Below are 14,994 nucleotides of genomic sequence, written 5' to 3'. Positions count from 1 at the left end.
ATTAGTGAAATGATACCGGGACAGAGCCAGGGGGCAGTGTTTCCCTTCGTTTGACTAGTGCATGAAATCAGCACTTCTCAAACTTCTTGAGCAAAGCACCCTTTATTAAAAGTTGAACCGTGGAGGAACAGCGCATCACCACGGTGTCCAGATATAAGGAGAGAGTTCAGCACCAATGCGGTGAAGTGCACGTGGGTTTTAGCCTCACTCTAATGATTCTTTTATAGCCTGTTGTGCCTTCAGCAGAAGAGCACAAATCCTCTTGAATCCCCCTTTCCTCCGCCTGTGCATTTTCTTTGAATAAAATAAAAAATAAGCCTTCCAGTCACTGTCCTTACCTTATCTCATTATCCTTCTGGATAGCAGTGAGCTCCAGGTCTGGAGGCTGGATCTCCTGTTCCGCCACGCCATCCAGTTCCGACTTCACCGCTATGCTGTTCCTCTTGTTGAGGAAGTCAAATGACGCCAGGGCATCCTGGAGAGACAAAAGCTAAATCAGATAAAAGTGATATTGCACCCAGTAGGGTGTGCTTTTTTATTTATTTTGGACGGCAAAATGAACAGAAAGCGTTTATGGGCTACTACTCTTTGGGTGAGAATTTGAGAGTTAACGATTAACCTTAAAGATTAACCTTTGCAAACACTGGGCCAGCCCCTGGTGGAACTTTTAGTTTCCTGAATCTGGCCTGAATTGAAGAGTGTGAATGAATTATTATGGGATTCAGTCACTTCTATGCAGAGGCAAAGCAGAAACGGCTATTAGGAGAAGTGTGACTTGGTTCGGTTTCTTGTATGAGGGCACCGACAAGCAATGACAAATAACTGTCGTGAACATCTGCACATCCAACAACTCCATGGATGTATGAAATGAAATGAAATATGAGCTTGTTGGTTGCCATCAGATGTTCTACAAAATAATGGATGGAGTGGAGTGCTGCAGTACAGTCTTGCCAGCTATACCATTTATTCGTAACACACTTTACATTTTCACAAATCTCACAAGTGCTACAGCTTTAAAAAAAAAAACCCACCAACAATGGCATTAAAACGGCAGAGAAAAACAAATGAAACTACTACAAAGACCCCAAAAGGGGCAAAAAGCAAAGACGTCATTTATTTTAGACCACCATACCTGCACTTCCTCCTTGTCTGGCAGCTTGTCCTGTGGAAGTGGCTCTCTGTTGTCAACAGAGTCAACAGGGTAGTGCTTGGGTCCTGGGGTGGGTTCTTTGTCAAAGTCCAGTTTGGTCACCAGGGGGTCACTAGGTTAAGGAGAAGGAGACACAGCTTAATGGTGGGATCGATATCTATGGAAATATGTGCTGGAGAAAGGCATTTGAAACGATTGTGTTCAATTCGATGCTGAGGAGGAAAATCACCACCCGAGGTTTTAGATTATTTATTTTTGCATAAACATTCAATCAACACCCTTTATGTCTTGTGTGTTGGTTAAAGAAATATTGCTTCGGACAAAACCCCGTCAAACTGTCTGCAAAAACAGCTAACTCTACCACCTCCCCCCCTCTCATGCAAGTCATTGACAATATATAATTATAAGTCACAACCCCAACTTTGATGGGGCAGTATTGCATTGTTTTCAAAATATAAGGTTTTCTTCATTTCCTGAAAAATATATTTCTTTCATTTTCTGAAAAATGAACAATTTGGAGTTAGGTGGTTTCTTCTCCGACAGCAGAGATAATAGTAATTCTCTGTAATTGTAGTTATTCATTTTAAGAACGTCTTAGAACCAACAGGACATTTGTTTTTTTTAATGCATTATGTACGTCAGTGCCAGTCTGTGAGAAGTGGTGAGTTTGAGGAGTCTAGGTGTGGGATTATGTGTATGAATACTGCATTACCTACTGTGTGTGTGTGTGTGTGTGTGTGTGTGTGTGTGTGTGTGTGTGTGTGTGTGTGTGCATGTTGCGTGGAATCATCTGTCTGCTCTCCAACTGCTAGGGTGTGTGTGTGACCGTGTGTGTGTGTGTGTGTGTGTGTGTGTGTGTGTGTTAATGAGGCATTTGGAGTGTGAATGCTGCTCTCCACCTGCTTGGTGTGGGGGAGCCAGGCAGACTGCTGGGAACAGTCTCCGCTGCCTGGGGGCTGAAGGAGTTGGTGCTGACTGTGGGTATGGCTCTCCGTACCAGCCGGCCCCAGGTGGCAATGTTGATGTTCATCTGAGGCGCCCGCAGGAAGGTCTTACCTGAAGGGACGGGGCATAGAGGGTGGAAAAGAGTTTGATATGGAGATACTGCAAGAGGGTTGAGGTGGAGCAGGGGTGGGCAACTGGTGGCCCGGGGCCCACATGCGTCCCCCACCTTCACTTAATGCGGCCCTCATGTTAATATCAGAACACTAGTATATAGTATTGATTTCAGCTGTTTACAATTCCAAACCCGCTTTAATTACTACATGGCTAGTATTAAATGACTAGTACTTAATGACTAGTATTAACATGTTATTGTCTTTTTGTGTCCAATGTAGTTATGTTAACAGTTCATAAAGTTAACTATAACTATAACTAAATGCATTTGAAATTCAATAAAAACTAGGTTACTTTTCAGGATTCCAATTCAAAAATAGCAAAATAAATGTCAGTTTTCCAATTCAAATATAGCAAAAATAGCTGATCTACAAGATTGTAGATTGGGTATTTTTGCTACGACAGTAATATGCACTGTGGCCCTCTGGAGTGAGTGTGGAAATATATTGGCCCTCGCCATCGTCAAAGTTGCCCACCCCTGAGGTGGAGCATAGTGGGCAATAATAAATGACATATACAATATACAATACTGGGAGTAGTTGTTGTGCGGTGGGGAGAGTGTGGCAGAGGGAGAAGAGGATTAGGGGACACTGAGGAAGGGAGGAAAATGGACAGAGACATGCCACCAGAGACACCGATCGCCATATTTTCGGTTCTTCTCAAACAACTCTGAGGTCACAGCCTAAGGGCTACAGGTTACCATGGAGACACATGTCGCAAACTAGGGAGTTATGTGACACACCTTTTGAATAGTTTATACAAGTTCTTCCTCTCTCCTTGAACCGACAGTTTAAGAAAAAAAAAGCTACCACAGAGGTTCGTATTCATTTATCCAATTCATTCATTTATCCAATCCAACAATTGATGATGATGAAGCAAAATGGCTGTGAATATGGCCAAACATTTATTCATATGGCTTTAGGCGCTCCCCAGGCGTGCTTTCAGAGGAATATCCACCTTTTTTTTGTTTGTTCTGTTTCGCGGTCAGAACTCAGAACAGCCTAAAAAGTGAAAGGAATTCCTCCTCACCTTGCTGTTTGGAGAAAATCTTCTTTTGTCTTTGCAGCTTTGGCCGTCGCTCAATGACAGGGTTGAAAAATGTCACCTGTATTAAAAAAAAAGAAGGAGAGAAGACATTTATAGAATCTGATCTCAGGTCAAAATTGGCTAAGCATGTCAGCGTCATTGTAAACCACCAGGATGAGTAGAATGGACACAAGGTTGTGGCGGCGGTGGCTCAGGGGTAGAGTGGCCGGACGGTAACCGCAAAGGTCGCCAGTTCGAACCCGGACTCCCCCAGAGTTGGTGTCGAAGTGTCCTTGAGCAAGACACTGAACCCCCTAATTGCTCCCGATGTGCTGGTTGGTGCCTTGCATGGTTTCCAACGCCATCGGTGTATGAATGCGGTGTGAATGGGTGAATGTAAAGAATAATCTATGTAAAGCGCCTTGGATAAATGCGCTATATAAATGCACCATTTACCAATTTAAAAAGTTGTATTTTGACAGCATGCTGTAAAGTCGAGCGTACCCTCAGAGGCCTCTGTCTCTCTCTGTGTGTGTGTTTTAGTACTTCTATTTTTATAGTGGCTAAAGTGAGGACATTTAACCAAATGCTCTTTATGCAAAAGCTCTACTTTAGGACTGAAGTACAAATTTAGCTTCCGAATTATGGATGGATTAAAGGTTAATGGCAAAGGTTGAGTATGTATGTTTGTGTATTTGAATAGTTAAGGTTGGGGTAAGCAGTGTGCGCGTTTGAGAGAGAGAGAGTGTGTGTGTGTGTGTGTGCACGCGCGCGCGTGTGCACGTGTACCTCAGCAAACAGCATCCCCTGTGGCTCAAGGTACAAACACATCCCATGACGCTGGTTGTCCAGGAAGTCCTCCAAGCGCAGGAACTTCACCGCGCAGAGGGAACGCCAGTCACGCCAGTACACTGAGATCTCCAGCTCACGAGACTAGAGGGTAAACACACACACACACACACACACACACACACACGTCAACAAACATGTACATGTGTACGTTAAACAGAAAAACATTCATTCAAAAGCACCAATCTCAGTCAAGGACAGTGTATGTGTTGTGCACGCGCGCGTGCGTGTGTTTGACATGTTACCCGGTCAAGCTCCAGTGTAAACTTCTGGTCCCAGGCCTGGTTGCTGACCGGCCTCCAGCTAGTCTGGCCTACTACTGTGTTGTCCAGCTTCAACACTGCACTTATTTCATCTGAGGAAACAGAAACACATTGTACATTAAATACTATTAACCATTTTTTCGGATTGAGCTTGGGGGGAAAAAAAGAAAAAAAAGGAAACCTTTTTTTTTTAAACGATATTCTGGGGAGGAAACAGTAGCTTTCTATTTGATAGCCAAGTGTAGAGACAGGACATCGAGGTCGGAGAGCAAGAGATTCACTCACTTGAGAGCTCCTCGCTCTTGGTCAGGTTGCGCGCGCTGGCTCCCCGATTCCGGTTGGCTCGGCTGATGAAGGAGGAGCGTGTCTCGCTGGGGCTCCAGCCCGGCAGCGGGACCGAGCCGGCTTTGGAGCGGCCCGGAACGTTCTCCAGGAGGTCCTGACAGCCCATGAGCCTGACGTCTAGTGTGCCTGGAGGATTAGAAGAGCGTGTTCTGTCAGAGGGCACCGTGAACAAAACGGCTGCCGTCTGTTGTACTGTTAGAAGTGGGGCCTACAGTATAGCCCGGTCTATATTCTGGTGGAGTGTTGTTGAAACGATATGTTGCCGTTTACATATCGATATACTTCGATTGTTGAGTTACTGTATCGGTATAGAGCGGCGCAGTCCCTCCCCCTTTCAGAACAACGAACGGCCCAGGAAATGAAAACGCAATGCATTTCCCCATAAGCAGTTTTTATTTTATTTATTTAAAGACCTTTTAAGCGTCGTACGAAGCCAACTCTTGTCGTGACAAATCATGACAACACACACAATATTTCTGGCAAAACAAAAAAACGGCAGGTTACAACACTTTTTTTGTTGTTTTTCTTCTTTGTAATTATTTGTTTGGTCCAAAATATTGTGTGTGTTGTCATGATTTGTCACGACAAGAGTTGGCTTCGTACGACGCTTAAAAGGTCTTTAAATAAATTTAATAAAAACTGCCTATGGGGAAATGCATTGCGTTTTCATTTCCTGGGCCGTTCGTTGTTCTGAAAGGGGGAGAGACTGTGCCGCTCTATACACCCCTAACATTGACGTTACCTGCCATATATAATTAAACGTGTATCTTTTATATCCAACAAACGCATCGTGGAGGCCGTCATGGACTGAAACGTATCATGGAGGCCTTCAATGCTGTGCCTCTTACACAGAGGCACAGCATTGCTTTGAATGGAAATGACTGTTATACTACGAGAACAGATACTGGTGATACAGGAACAGAGATGCATCCGGCTAGCTAGTTACTGTGTTACTGAGGAGTCCTATGCAACCACAGGGAACTCCAGAAAGCTGGGTTTGCTACTCATGCAGTGTCCTGCATCTCATGCTACACTCAAAACCACCACTACTTACGAAAAGTCAACGAAATTGAGCAGTGATGCCGGTGTTAACACTTTAAGAGCGGAGGCTGGAATGCATCTGTGTCACCTATGCCTTTAACCATTTTTTTAAAAATAGCAGATGTACAAGCTCATAGCACGGCACCGCGCCACAAGCTTGTCTGCTATTTTTTAAATAGAAATCTTGAAAATGTGTCGAAAAACTTTTAATATATATTCTTTCACAGCGAACGTTTTTAAGTCAAATCTTTGCCTCTCGGGTGTCCCTGGTACAAACATTTACAGATGGGGGTCGGCGGCCAAATACATATAATCTTGGGGGTCATTGACATGGAAAGGTTTGAGAACACTGCAGCACACTTTTTCAGAAAACAGTCGGGATTTAAAAGACATTGGTAAAATAAAATCTGGTCTCAGGGTCTAAATGGGTTAAAATTACAATCATCATAACTTTTGCTGGGAAGTTGGTAGTTTCACGACCCAATGTCATCGTCATGGCATGGTACAGTCCAGTTACTGTAACGTTAGCGTACCTGTGAGTGCGGCAGGCTTGGCCACAGTGCTGTATTGGTTCTGGGTGGAGATGAGGCTGGACCTGGGGCTGGTGACGGCCGGCGCCGACAGGAGCGAGAGCTCCTCCACGATGCTGCTGCTGCGCGGGTGGTTCTTGGGCAGCTCGCTGAGACGCTGCTCCAAGGAATACCGTAGGAGGTCCAGCTTCTGGCTGGACTCGTTGAATCGGGCCTGGGCCTGTGTAGTGTGTATAGGCAGACGGGCATGGAATGAAGCTAAAGAAATAATCTTGTGACTCGAAAGCGTTTTAAATGATGATGTTTAGTGTATTATCGTTCTAAACCGTCTGTTTTTACATAGAGCCACCCGACCGGTTGAAAGACATTACAGTTTGAGGCTTTAACTCAGGGGTGCCTACACTTTTTTGACACGAGAATCACTTTCAAAATGACCAGCTCAATAAGATCTACCCACCAAAAAAATGATCTAAACCCAAAGACTGCAGTTAGTTGGTGACAACAGATCCCAAACACACACCCACACACACCTCTGAATGTGCTCTCTTTTCTGTGACTTTGCCCGTCCCCAGGAGTTTCATGACATTCTTGGCACCTTCAGCCACGGCAGACTCTATCCTGGCGTGGTGACAGAGCTCCTCTACCCGCAGGTCTAGTGGGCTGATGATGGGCTTGGCTGAAAAACAGGGCAAGTGGGCAAGAGTGAATAATGGCATCGACCATGTGTGTGGCAAGGATAGCAAGGAGAAAAGAACATATTGCTACTGTTTTAACTTCCCTAGTCACTGGTTGACCGTTTTAGAAGAGCCTGTGCGCAGCCTTAAAGCCCAAACCACAACAAAGCGTCAGGTCGGGGCAAAACGTTTTTTTTACACACCAACACCAATGCAACTCCTTGCAACTCAATGAGTTGCATTGGTGTGGTTTACCTTAACCATTTAGGCCTGACGTTGTAGATCTGCTATTTTTAAGTAGCTAAAGTATAACAAAATGCCCCTACCGGTGTGGTTCTTGACTAGGGGTGCACAAATAATTTCGGGATAGCCGCAATTTGCAACCTTTCCGATCTGCTTGTATTAAACAACGTTAAACTCACCAACATTGCAGCTGTAGGGAAAGCTTAAATTATCCTCTTTCAAACTGCAAAGCGTTTGTTTCATGAAAATCCACCGTAGACATGTTATGAGCTACTTTCTGTCAACAAATTCTGTCTTCTTTTTCTAAGTGTTGGAGTTTGGAAGTGCTTGAGGAAGTCACGGAACGGCCCTACGGACTCGTAAATAAAAACGAGTGCTTCCAACAAAATATCACGGCACAGAATTTCTTGGCAGAAAGTAGCTCATAAACATATCTACGGTGGATTTTCATGAAACAAACACTTGTTTGAAAGAGGAAATTCAAGCATGCCCTACAGCTGCAATGTTGGTGAAGTTTAACGTTGGTTTAATACAAGCAGATCGGAAATGCAATTTGATCAATGGGCTGTCAATGGAGGGTTATTGCAACTCTAGATTCATCCCATTATAAAAAAAACAATCTAGTGTTGCAAATTGCGGCTGGCACAGGGTGAACTTGAAGTCAAGTAGTTATCTGATCCTAAACCAGCTGAGGGTAGATGCTGGCCACCTTTGATGTGATGGTGAGGCCAGGTAACGTCTATCTATGGATGTAAATGAGGGTTAGGGCTCACCGATCACATCACTGTTATCGAAGTTCAACTCGCAGGCCTGGCTGGACTTGAGGATTTGCATCCTGATGAACTCGATCTTCGTCTTGCTGTCCTGGAGCATCTGCTGTGCTGCTGCTAGTAACTTGCGATCCTGTTAACAAAGACAACAGATAAAAAAGGACACCACTGTAGTTATTCAAAACAACTGTAATCACGGTTACGTTGGCGGAGAAGGCAGCAAGGTGGTGCCAAAGTTGGCAAACGCAGGGTTACAACCTTTAATGGTCAAGAGGTGCACGTACATCCACAAATTTCAACGCGTGCAGGATCCAAAAGAATAACTAAGAAAGGAAAGAGGAGATCCGCACAGCGTTTTAAAAGCGCCCAAAACAATTTATTGACAGAGTGGAAAACAATACAATGTATTGTTTTAATCAATACATTGTTTTGGGAGCTTATGAAACGGTGTGCGGATCGACTCCTTTCTTAGAAACAACCTTTAACCACATGAGCTTGGGCATCCATATTTTGGGCATATTTCCCAATTTCTTTTAAAATGTTTTATTAACCTTTTTTCAAAAATAGCCGATCTACAAGCTCCCAAGACGTCACACTGTGATGCCAAACACCGTCACGCTGATCTATACAAGCGCTGTAAGCTCAGCCATCTTCGGAATTCGTTGCATGACAAAGTATATTGTTAATTTCATTTAACCTTCATTAAACCCCGAGTTGAACCATGCATGAATGAAACCTAGACACAGTGAAACACACCGAAATCCATGTCATTCCTCAATGAGAGAGACTTGTTATGAACAGGGAACGCAAACGGCCCGGGACATTAACCCATTTTGACCTGAGGTCAGATTCTAAAAATGACAGTTTTCTGAAAAAGCTATGTTTCTATGTCAGTCTTTCTTCGATCTTTCAAAAACAGCAGACCTACAAGCTCTAGACCTATGAGCTTGTAGATCTGCTATTTTTCAAATAGCTAAAGCATAACATAATGCCAACACCAAAAGGGGTTCCCGCCCCAAAATGGGTTAATTCATGCCCTTAATTGGAGATGAGAGCATAAAATCACCACATCGGAAAATATTATTCACCAAAAAAAAAAATCTAAGTGGAACACACCACTGTACCAATACCTTTGACAACACACAGTCCTAACGTGCACAAATATGCACATGTACACACACACGCATGTGCACACACAGCGGAGTAAGCAGACACCACCCAGAATTCCTCAGAAGTTCCGACCCTGGTTGGGTTACGACGGCAGCAGCAGCAGCGCTGGAAAGACATCCGTCTGACAGGCATTTCCTCCGTGACTTCATCAGGAAGGCGCTATTTATTTCCAGCTGCAAGGTGCCACCACTCGCTGCGTCCGTGTCTCTCTCTGGCTCGCTTAATCTCGCTCTAGGGTCCAGGAGGTCACTCACATGGCATACCGTTGCTGAATTATGCATTATTATGGGGGTTTTATGACTGCAGTACAACTGTACGGTAACTGTTTTGTTTCTTTTTCGGTCTGCGAGACTTTCTAGAAGAAATTAAATATCGTGCTGAACTGACCTTCATCTTGTCTTGTATTAACCCATACTGGGCGGGAACCCCTTATGTTATGCTTTGGCTGTTGAAAAATAGCAGATCTACAAGCTCGTAGCGCGGCACCCGAGTGCCACGTTACGAGCTTCTGCTATTTTAGATTTTTTTTCAAGTGGAGGTCGGTGGCCAATTACATATCATGTTTAGCCGGGGTCCTTGACATGAAATATTGAGCACCACTGACAGAAACACAGGTATTTCAGAAAACTGTCATGATTTAGAAGGCATTTGTAGAATCGTTCCCAGGTCAAAATGGGTTCATTAGGATTCAGTCTGCTGGGGCAGGGCTCTACAGGTACGAAATAGTCTAGATTGTGGGTAAACCAAACTACAGTATATCCAATTACATTTGGCCTTCGGAGTGACGTACAACAGAGGACAACTCTACACGACAGTCACTGCGCAACATTAACGTGACTGATATTCTACACGGTTACTTACATAAAGCACTGTGTTTACTACTCGGCTGCTTGAATTAGCCCTGACCGACATAAGATCCGACATGGAGTAGCAGAGCCTCTAGTGCCACAGCTGTTATTAGCGATGGCGGCTTACACACAGCAGCACACGACCAAATGATAGTTTTCGTAGCACCGAGGATTACGGCAGCCACAAGGAACCAAAGGAGCTTTGTGGAACAAACAAGCATGTTGCAGGCAGCCATGGCACGCAACATAATGTGTCGCTGCAAAATCCTCTTGCTCCGCTGTGGAAAAAATGTTTTAAATGGCAGCCAAATGTGGATGGTCTCTACACTCAAGACAGACACAGAGAACACTACCGGTAGGTCAGTTTAGGCCCATTTAGGCCTGACGTCGGGGGAAAAAAACAACCTGGTGGCATGTCGTGGGTTCGACTCCCGATCCAGACAACCTTTGCCGCATCTCACCTCCCATCTCTCTCCACTATTTCTTGTCACCATACTGTAAAACGCCCAAAATATATATAAAAAAAAAAACAAGATTCTATAAAACCCCAATGGTGAATACAGGCCAATACACAAACTTTCCCAATTTGGGCTTAAGCCATAACTTTTCCACATTCCCTACCACAATCTCGACTCCATTTCATTTCCAATAATCTGTGGTGTTGCCTGACAGCGGTATTACGTGGGCTGCGTAGGGTACAGTACATGCCGCCGATTTGATTAACGGTCTGGAAATCCCTTACGAGCGGGCGGACGGTACAAGACACGGTATAGTGTCCAGTAGAATACTGGATGAATGAAGTCATGTCTGACGACCGTAAACACCACAGAGCAGCGTGGTCTGAAGGGCTGACTTATGGAACAAGACTGGAGGATTAATTTCTAGAGAAATAAAGAGTGTGGGTGTCTGACTGGAACAGGAATCATTATCAACAACATCATCGCAACGTCGCCGTTTGTATATCTTTCTTTCCCCCTCAGTTTCCTGGGGCCTGTTTCACGAAACTTGGATTAACGAATCCAGGATTTAGGCCAAAGCCAGGCTTTTAAAATCCTGATCTTTACAGCCTGGTTTATTCTGTTCCACTAAAGCCAAGCGAGGCTCAGAATTGGCGGATTTGGCGAGCCGGGATCAGCAAGCCTGGCTTAATAGACACTAGACAGTCTGGATTTTTGTCTCTAGACCCATTATGTGGATCACAGATTTACTGATCCTTCTTCTCGAGGGTATTAAGGCAGTTTGCATCCTTAATAGTTGCATTACAGGCAGCCCCCTTCTGTATATCTCATTATCTTTACTAATCTATTCAAGACTTACTGATACAAGGACTTAAGCTTCTAAAATAAATACTGCTGCTGTAATTAAAGAGAGAACATACTCTCAATAGTGGATAGACTGAATGATTAACTACCCCAAAAATATAGTTTACATTTTACCACTACTATTAACTTAAAACAGAATTCTTAATATTGTAAGCATAATGATATTGTCGCTTTGTGATATTTGGCCATAACTCCCTCCTCTGAGGGAGCTACCTTTTTGTTGTCCAGACAGGGGCCAGACTGGTGAGGGTCATGGGTTCATGATGTAGCATGCCAAAGTTTGTGCTATTGCCATTGAGAATGCATTGGGCGTTTAAGTTAAATAACTCAGAAACTACAAAACATTTAAAAGTAAAAAGTTCCAGCATGTGTCTCCACAGTAAGCTGAATTTTACAAAGTGTGAATGGAGTTTCTAGGTGAAAGTGATTTTTTGAAGTGCCACTATCTGCCTATAAATGTCTCAAATTTGAAAGCACTATATTTCTAAAACTATGAAACATTTCAAAGATTCCTTTTCAGGCACACATGTCCACCGTAGGATGAACCTAAATAGGTTTGAATGGGGTTTCTAGGTGTAAGTATGTAGGACTAGTAGTGGGTGAAACGTTACAATGGTAATATGTTGTAAAACAATGAGTAATGGTAATATTTAGTGGTTTTCACTTTTACAAAAAAGAATAATAATAATAATATAATATAATAATTCTTCTTAACCGTGCACTTGCACGACAGCAAACCTATTCATGGGGAACATTCACCAAAAGCAGCTGATCTACACGCTCACAAGCTGTCATGATGTTGTGCAGCCTATATATTTTGGTTATTTGATTTTATATAGTGCTTAAATTAGTCCTTTAATGCAGACCGATACAAATAAGGCAACATAAACCCATAATAATTGAATAAATCTGGAAAACATCATTGGTTTGTGATCAGTTTGACTGCTTAATGAACAGTAAAGACATCAGGATTAGGTTAAACCTGGCTGTTAGCCTGGTCCGGAGCAGGCTAAGTCCAAAGCATTAGTTTCCATGGTAACTAATGTAGCATCACTTTCATGAAACCGACTCAAGCCTCAACATATCCAGGTTAACTGGTTAAGTTAATCTGGCAAGATCAACCAGCTTTCATGAAACCGGTTAATCGCTGATCCAGGATATATTAAGCCAGGATATGTGTTAAAGCCCGGCTTAATCTCTAATCCAAGTTTCGTGGAACGGGCCCCTGTTTAGCTCTGCCATCTAAAATGAAAAACAAAAACAAAAAAAACCCCACATATACACTTTCACTTATACCGACGTAAAAACGTTACTATGCTTGTGTGTGTGTGTGTGTGTGTCATGAACATTTGTTTCAGAAGGTAAACTAGCCACATTAACAAAGAAATGCTTCCAAGAGCAAGGAGGGACCCACTAGCAGACCACAGCCAGAAAATAGGGCTATTTCATGGTCGGGAAAAGCCAGGTGAACGGCCTCCATGGGACATGGGATTAGGTCACATTTGAGTTAGCCTCGGAAACCCAGACGTTTTTATTTCCAGGGAGGAAAAAAAAGTCTGGGTCTGAGTCCACTTCAATTCGGCATAGAGTAGAGCAAACATTGCTCACTCTCTTCTGATTTCTGATTGTCTGCACCTTTGTAAAATTGACATACACACGCACACATGTACATACACACGCTCCTCTCTCTCTCTGTCGCTCTAAGTAATTAGTCTCATGTCGCGCAGCTGCGCATAGTTTCTCCCGGCGGATCCTGCCGGGAGCTGCCTATGACATAAAAAGCATAGGTGAGTTCCAGGCTACATTTGAGTTAAACTTCATCTAGAATATATTATTGCCTGTGTAATTTACTGATGTTCTTCAGAGGTCTGTGACAGAGGACTGGATGGCAATATGTCGAGCAACAGTCTCACCCTGTTTTAGTATCAATATGCATTATGCAATCAGAACATATCATTGCACAAAGTTTTAGTGTTACGACAATTGACCGTGTTCAGGAATGACAAACTGCATATGAAAGATTATTCACATGGCTTGTAGACTACCTTCCTCTTAACCCCTTTTGGTGTTAGCATTATGTTATGCATTAGCTATTGAAAAATAGCAGATCTACAAGCTCATAGCGCGCCACCGAGTGGCGCGCTACGAGCTTGTAGGTCTGCTATTTTTGAAAAATCGAAGAACCACTGACATGGAAACATAGCTTTTTCAGAAAACTGTCAGGACGTAGAAGACATTTTTAGAATCTGATCTCAGGTCAAAATGGGTTAATGTCCTTTCAGACGGGCAGCGAGTGACTGACGCGCCTAGCAAGACATTTTCAATGAGAGGCGTGCGTTTATTTCAGCGGCAGTGCTCGTTTCGTTTCGTGCACACGCCTGCGGCTGACTAGACCTGGATTGTGTTGAGCTTTTTGTTATGCTACGCATCCAGCGCCCCTCATGAGCAGACCCGGAGCAGACCTGTCGTTGATCCAGGCGTCACCCGCTCCCCGTCTGAAAGGACACAGCTAAACCCCTTATCCCTAAACTTCTTTGCCTTTTTTCTTTTTCTTTTTACTATTTTACGAAACATTTTTGAATAGTTAAAATGGCCAGTCTACAAGCTCACAACGTGTCAATGTAGATTAGCTAGTTGAACTAATCAAAAATGTTTTTCAAAATAGTAAAAAAAAAAGGCGAAGAAGTTTAGGGATAAGGGGTTTAGCGGTGATGAAAATGGAGTCTCTCTCAGACGATCGGAGAGATGGTGATACGTCTGGGGACATCTAAATTCACACACCCACTGCTTAGGAAATCAATCCTGGTCGATTGATTCATTGATTGATATATAATTGATCCCAGGGGAAATTCAATTGTCATACCATCCCGTGAGAAGGACCGCCCTAAAATCATTGCATTGGTTCTGCATTGTAGTTAATCTTTGAGGGGCGCTAGCCCCTCCTATGTCTAGCTTTGATGGTGTGTGTAAACACAAACGGTGTCCTAACACAAACATTGAATGCCATTGATAATGACTGGACAGTTTTCAGTGTTTGTGTAAGCACAAACATTGCATAAACAACACAAACAGTGAAGATGAAGGTGAGGACGCAAATTCTCATTGGCTAGAATGAAATGATGGATTATGATGCTAGGAGCGCCCCTCACTTCACACAGGAGTGCTTTTTTTAGGGCCTCCTCCTATATCCAGCTTTTGGTGTCCACAAACTTTGTCCTAGACAAACATTAAATTCCCATTGACTGAATGGAGAATCTTCCGTCATAGTGTCGGAGCAAATATGTACGATGATAAGAGCGTCCCTCACTTCACACGGGTGTGATTTTTACGAAAACGTACCTTAGAGGATCCGTTGGAGTACATCTGAATCATGTTCTCTGCTCCCTGTTTGACCTTCAACTCGATGTCGTTCTGCTTTTTCAGGGCCGCCAGGCGGCTGTTGTTGCACATTCTGACCTCGCTGTTAGGGGTGTCTGGTGTCAGAGGGCACTCTGGGAAAAGACAGAAAAGGCAAAGAGGTCAGCTACTGGTGAAGAAATGTCACGATTGATACAGGAGGACATCTCCCAAATTCAGCACTTATAGTTAATGTATGCCGAGATGTCTGCCGTTTATATTTTGATCAGGTTTGTTAGCAGAAGATTCCA

General features: G+C 43.5%; 1 protein-coding gene across 2 annotated transcripts in view; it reads right to left on the bottom strand.

Moving 5' to 3' along the window:
* pkn2a (protein kinase N2a) overlaps positions 1-14,994 on the bottom strand; it is a 45,862-nt gene that overhangs the window by 9,300 nt on the left and 21,568 nt on the right. For both annotated transcript variants that reach the window (XM_083781190.1, XM_083781189.1), the window contains exons 4-14: positions 14,687-14,838; positions 8,011-8,140; positions 6,851-6,996; positions 6,324-6,540; positions 4,690-4,875; positions 4,387-4,496; positions 4,082-4,225; positions 3,296-3,371; positions 2,050-2,206; positions 1,133-1,262; positions 339-475 (exon numbers count right to left, since the gene is read on the bottom strand). In XM_083781190.1, coding sequence (XP_083637316.1) covers positions 339-475; positions 1,133-1,262; positions 2,050-2,206; positions 3,296-3,371; positions 4,082-4,225; positions 4,387-4,496; positions 4,690-4,875; positions 6,324-6,540; positions 6,851-6,996; positions 8,011-8,140; positions 14,687-14,838 — 1,585 coding nt within the window. The remainder of the gene's footprint in view (positions 1-338; positions 476-1,132; positions 1,263-2,049; positions 2,207-3,295; positions 3,372-4,081; positions 4,226-4,386; positions 4,497-4,689; positions 4,876-6,323; positions 6,541-6,850; positions 6,997-8,010; positions 8,141-14,686; positions 14,839-14,994) is intronic.

This window comes from Protomyctophum parallelum, assembly GCF_964188405.1.
Source record: "Protomyctophum parallelum genome assembly, chromosome: 14".
NCBI classification, from domain to species: Eukaryota; Metazoa; Chordata; class Actinopteri; order Myctophiformes; family Myctophidae; genus Protomyctophum; species Protomyctophum parallelum.
The sequence above is the reverse complement of the archived record's forward strand: the minus strand, read 5'-3'. Positions and strand labels throughout refer to the sequence as shown.